The sequence below is a fragment of the Sesamum indicum genome, linkage group LG9 (assembly GCF_000512975.1).
Source record: "Sesamum indicum cultivar Zhongzhi No. 13 linkage group LG9, S_indicum_v1.0, whole genome shotgun sequence".
In the NCBI taxonomy this organism is placed as follows: domain Eukaryota; kingdom Viridiplantae; phylum Streptophyta; class Magnoliopsida; order Lamiales; family Pedaliaceae; genus Sesamum; species Sesamum indicum.
Genome location: NC_026153.1, coordinates 6,457,578 through 6,463,275, shown reverse-complemented (window position 1 = coordinate 6,463,275; position 5,698 = coordinate 6,457,578). Strand labels below are relative to the sequence as shown.

Here is a 5,698-nt window from a genome sequence, read left to right as displayed (position 1 = left end):
TCGTACTTTTTTACTGCTTCGATCACCTTGATACAAGGCAATTCTTAAGAATCTATCATTGTTTTCCACCTTTCCTAGGATCCGGGCGACTTTATTGGTATGTAGATTTACAACCTAAATACACAACAGCAGAGAGATATATGAATATATATGTAAATGAAAGACTTTATACTGTAGATTGTTGATGAAAAGAATACAAAGTTACAAGATCTCATCATACTAAACAAGCATAAAAGATTAACAACACTTTTCACACCAAGGAGACATTTTATATCTTACTTTAATTCCAAGAAGGGTGGGATATATAAGGAAGTTGGAGCTTTCATCAAAGACAGCATTAGGTTGGGGCGCATTTTCTGTTTTCTCAATTTCTTTTTCTACAGCCATTCGTCGTCCAAAATCAATAGCTTCAAGCCTGTATAGAGGAACATCACTCCTCTGAAGATCTTGGGCAACCTAAAGTAGGAGATGGATAATTAGCATGTGCTATACCTCAAAGAACATACTTAAAGTAGCAGGATTAAGGATATAACTATAACCTCGAGAGATTCATCATAAACACGCCTCAATTTTCCGGTTCTGAACCAAAATACACGTATTCTTCGATCAGGAGATGTGATAGAAAATTGCTTCCCGTCTGGACTCACCTAAAAAATAGTTGCAATAGGAGCGGCTTGCAAGTCAAAATAAAGACAACTTAAGATTGAAAAATAAACTTTAGCAACTGAAAGTCTATTCTTGATACCATCACATAACTGAGATATTCCAATGGCAGAATTACCCACCCGCCTCCCCCAAAAAAAAGATAACTATATTACCTCAATGGCAGAAACCATAGTCTTGCACTTTACAATTGTGAAAAGGTCTGTATCACTTTTAAGTCTAAAAGTAACCCTGCGTGCAAAATATATGAAGAAATTAATACAGAGACAGATAAGCAGGCAGCGAGAACGATATAACAATTTAAGGATAAGCAATCCAGAGACTCTGATAAATTCCAACAGTTCAATTATCTACAATATAAAAGACAAATTACACAGTAACTAACAAATAAAGGGCTAATTTGGGCAGTGGTTCTAGTACATGACACTAACAGGAGATATCAGGACTTAACAGACTCTGGTAAACTATATAACATCATTTCAACATAGTTCAAAAGATAAAATACAGAAGAAATTATGATAAGAATGACTAATATGTGCATGTTCATATCCATCTTATCCAAACATAGAGCTAGTCACTAGGAGAGAACTGACATAAGTTTCAAAAAAAAAAAGGACTTACCCAGTACCGGGGAACTGAAGTGAAGCAGGATCCCAGTACTCAATGATTCCCTTGTCGTCTGCAGAAATCACAGTATCGTATTCATGGTTGTACTTCATACATTTTATTGGACCCAGGTGTATCTGCATAAAAAATATTGGACATAATTTTCTATCTTAAAACCAATCATTAGAAAGCAACCATACAGTTCCGCTTCACATTGTAATTAGTACAGGAAGATACCTGTCTAGATATTATGGATTCATTTGAACCAGATCGAGCATCATATACATGAACAAAGGAAGAGTTGCGATCACTAACAGCTAGTTTCGCCTTTACATCCCCTTGTTTGTATACCCATTCAACACAACCAGGCACAAAAGGAAGGCGTATCATAGCCATCATATCATAGTTAAATACATCATATATTTTCACTGAGCGGTCATTCGAAATTGTACAACAAAGCGCCCCATCTATACTAACCTGCAAGATAAAGACAATAGGGTAATGATTATTGGGTCAAAAATAAATGAGAGCAAATATCCAATATGAGACAAATGAAAAAAATCATCATATTAAGTGCAGACAAATTTAGGTGGTCAAATCCAAAAAAGGGTGAAGGAGTGAGGATTAAAGAGCAGTCCAACTATAGCTCAGGAGATGTTTTCAAATGCCACTCATACAAAGAGCTCATAAAAAATATTTCAATAAGAATACCAGAGTTAAAAGCTTGAAAAACATCAAGATCCAATAGTAACATCTTAGCAAAGCATGCAAAGAGTGGAACTCACTGCTAGGCCTTCAATTGGACCTAGATGGGACCTGAAATGTTTTGCAAACTCTATGCCAACTGCCTTCTTCTTCCAAAACTTTAAATGACCTGTAAAAGGACCATTAAATGAAAGCTTTATATGGTGGTGAGACCATAACTTCACCAACTACTTATTCACTGTAAAATAATCACCAACAAAAGTTAAAACAGTTTACAATATAACCTATAATATGAACCAAGCTCCCAGAATAGACAACGTAGCAGTATCATTTCGACAAAATTATTCACACACTAAATATGTAAGTGCTTGAGAAAAACAGCTCAATTGTACTTAAATTAGAGCAATTGTAGCAGCCAATTAGACCAACATCAAAACTATTCCTTATTTCCCCTAGGAGTAACTCCAGGAGGCAGAGCCAACATCAAAAGCTTTAAGACGTAAGAAACACATACACTTTAGGGAAGCCAAGAATGTTAAAATCCATTGATGGTGTAGTTCAGTACTAATGGCCTATTTGACAAGGCACCCTAATGCGTGTTTTGTCTAAAAGCAGACTTCTACATCGTGTATGGTAGCAAAACCGTGACAGGGCTTGGGTCATGTTAATGCCTTATCAATTTGTCATAGAATGATAGAAACTACCAAGGAGTATGGCACTCTACCCCAGACACAAAGCTTTGTACATTTTCATTTTCACTTTTCACTTTCCACTTTCCACATTTTCTATGGACATGTAAATATGTAGAGATAGATATATGGTTATATAAACACACATATATAAAGATATAACATATATATATATATCAATTATTAACTTGATAAAATACCATTAGATATATTTAATAATACATTGATGTGTCACATTACCAATATAAACATATTTTCTTTTCCACACACAAAACAATAGAAAACGAAGACGTAACATGCCACTTGGAGACTGGAATATGGTAATGACAATGACATTAAATGCTAGCAATGGTTCTCCATCACTATTAAAGATGCTCTCTCTTAAAATTTTTTCATAGCATATATTCCTTAATCAACTACTCAGCTTTTGGTTAGAGCCAATCATTTCTAAAAGTTTATCATCCTTAGTAATGAGTCTACTGTCTCACAAACTCAAGATGTGCAATCTGATAAAAGGATTTTGCTTGCATATTGCTTTTTGAATCTATACTTTTGACAAGGTTGCAAAAACTAGAACTCTACTACACAATTATACAGATTACTCAAATTCTAAAACTCTGTAGCTAAAAAACAATTCCTACAAATGTCTCGCCAACTGGTACTAAGTAAATTTTAGGCCATTATTGCACAAAATAGTTGGCAAAAGTCTCAGTTCTGCATGAAAGTGTGAACAAGGTAGAGTGGGCAGGGCAGTGTTTCCTTTATACATAACCGGACTTGATATATCATCCAGGGTAATAATGACAGTTAGTTAATGTGTGAGAACATGTGAGTAACCTGATTTGCTCTGCAGAACCTCTGCCAAATTCAAGGTAACGAAGGCTTAAATTCATATGTATGCCCCTAAATATGCCAAAAGCTCCATAGATTGAATAAGTTTGGAGAGTTATTGTAAAACTGCTTTCCCAGGTATAATGAGGTTTGTCCAGGATCTCACACTACTTTTCTGAAGTTCTATAATTTTTCAGTCTAGCTTTATTATATGAAGGCATATATTCTTTTATACTAGCTTTATCAAATGATGGCACTTCATGAGTGTGAAGCCATAAATTTCCTATTTTCATCCTTACTATAAGAAAGATGATCAGAAAGAATTTTTTTTTCCGTTTAGTTGCTTTCCAATCAATCTCTTCTCATTTTTTCAAGAAGTAAACAAGAATTTCTATACATTTACATCCTGACAGTTGTCTGTCATTGCCTAGAACTTGAAAGACAATTGCATAAGAGGCTCGTAGTGATACATCCTAAAGAGTAAGGTCACAGCAAATTTACGACCAGGAGAAATGTTAAAAGCTAAGACAAACTTAAGATAGCAACAGCTACCAAATGCAAATTACTAATTTAAGCAACTTTAATTTGTGCCAAAAAAAAAAAAAGGGAAAAGGAGGCTTGCTCATACCATCCGCACTCCCAGATATGAAAAAATCAGCAGTCGACACTGCTACATGCGTAACCACATCGCGGTGCATGTAACTCTTCTCGTACCTGCATTGAAATCGAATATCACAATCAAATTTACGGCAGCACAAATTTCTGTTCACTTCACTTCAATTTTCCAAATCCCCAAAACCCTAAACCCCAAAAGGCACAAACGGAATGTGCAAAAGAAGCACGTACATGTTAGCGGAGGGGAGGGAATCGAGGTACGCCTGTTCGAACTGCAGAGGACGTTTAGGCCGACGGCGAGGAGCCGGGCCGGGCCCAACCATCGGCTCTTCGTCCTCGACGGCGACTGGGTTTCCGTTGTCTATCTGAGCTGCTTCCATATTCTTCTTCGACGGAGTTACTCTCGCTTTTCCCCTTCTTTGTTCATAAGTTTTTGGGCTGATTTAGGAACCCACAAATCTTTTTGAACTCAAACTTCAATTATGCGTTTGTTGCTGCTTTCAACACTTCTATCATATTAGAGTAATTTTCTTTAACGGCTCACATATAACTTGAAATATATAATGCATGACATTTTAAAAAATTACTTCATTGTGTATGGGACATGAACATCATTTGGACATGTGGCGGACGTGGCATTTTCGGACTAATGTGTTCGATATATTTTTAACATTTTTGTTTTTTATGATTTTAAAAATTTTGAGCTTTTTCAAAAGAAAAAAATGGACTCACAAAAAAGAAAAAAGATTAATTCACTTGTTTTATACTAAAACTTTTGAAATGAAATTATTAAAAATCTAAGAGACGGCCGGTGATTAGAAAATTTTTATTGTATACTTATTAAAATAAATTAATTATGTATATTTTTTAGACCATGTATTTTGGTTAAAAATATAGATGTAAGACATGCTTATTTTATATCTTATCTTGATATTTTTTATATTTCTTATTTTAATTTTATGAAAATTGAGAATATATATTGGAAAATTATATTATATATAGTTATGTCAATGTCATGTTATGTCCTAATTTTTTGAATTTTTTTGTGTTGTCGTGTCCGTGTCGTGTCATTCCGTATCACCGTGTCCGTGTCGTGTCATTCCGTATCACCGTGTCCGTGTCTACGCATCATAGCTTCAAATAGTAGTGCTTTTGGATTGTTTAATATCAATTTATTTATAATTTCCCCTTTTAAAAAAAGCAATTTTTAATTTCCATTAATAAAAAATCCAAAATAAGTTTTTTTAAAAAAAAATAGTTATCGTTGCACTCGATTTCTGCAAGCAAATAAAAAATCTTGCTGTGAGATGATAAGAAAAAAAACACTTGTAAAATTGATAAATTATAATAAATATAGAGAAGTAAGTGGGAAAAAAATGTGTAGTAGTGTTAAGAGAAAAAAAATATAACTGTGAGATTATTAAGAAAGTAGCTAAGTCATCGCTAGACGGAAGGCAATGTTGAAGCCCAATCTTTTCCTGTATGCTCCTAACCAGCTTTTTTCGCAATCGAACCAACATCGTCTTCGTCAACTTTGTCTGGCTCAAGATCAGACTTTGCATGGCATTTTCTCATGATATGAACTTAAA

General features: G+C 34.5%; 1 protein-coding gene across 1 annotated transcript in view; it reads right to left on the bottom strand.

Annotated features, from left to right (window-relative positions):
- The window catches only part of LOC105170801 (peptidyl-prolyl cis-trans isomerase CYP71), a 7,946-nt gene extending 3,299 nt beyond the window's left edge, over window positions 1-4,647 (bottom strand). The window contains 9 exon segments of the mRNA XM_011091718.2: window positions 2-114; window positions 280-456; window positions 540-647; window positions 819-894; window positions 1,285-1,406; window positions 1,507-1,746; window positions 2,055-2,143; window positions 4,123-4,208; window positions 4,341-4,647. Coding sequence (XP_011090020.1) covers window positions 2-114; window positions 280-456; window positions 540-647; window positions 819-894; window positions 1,285-1,406; window positions 1,507-1,746; window positions 2,055-2,143; window positions 4,123-4,208; window positions 4,341-4,489 — 1,160 coding nt within the window. The 5' untranslated portion in view covers window positions 4,490-4,647.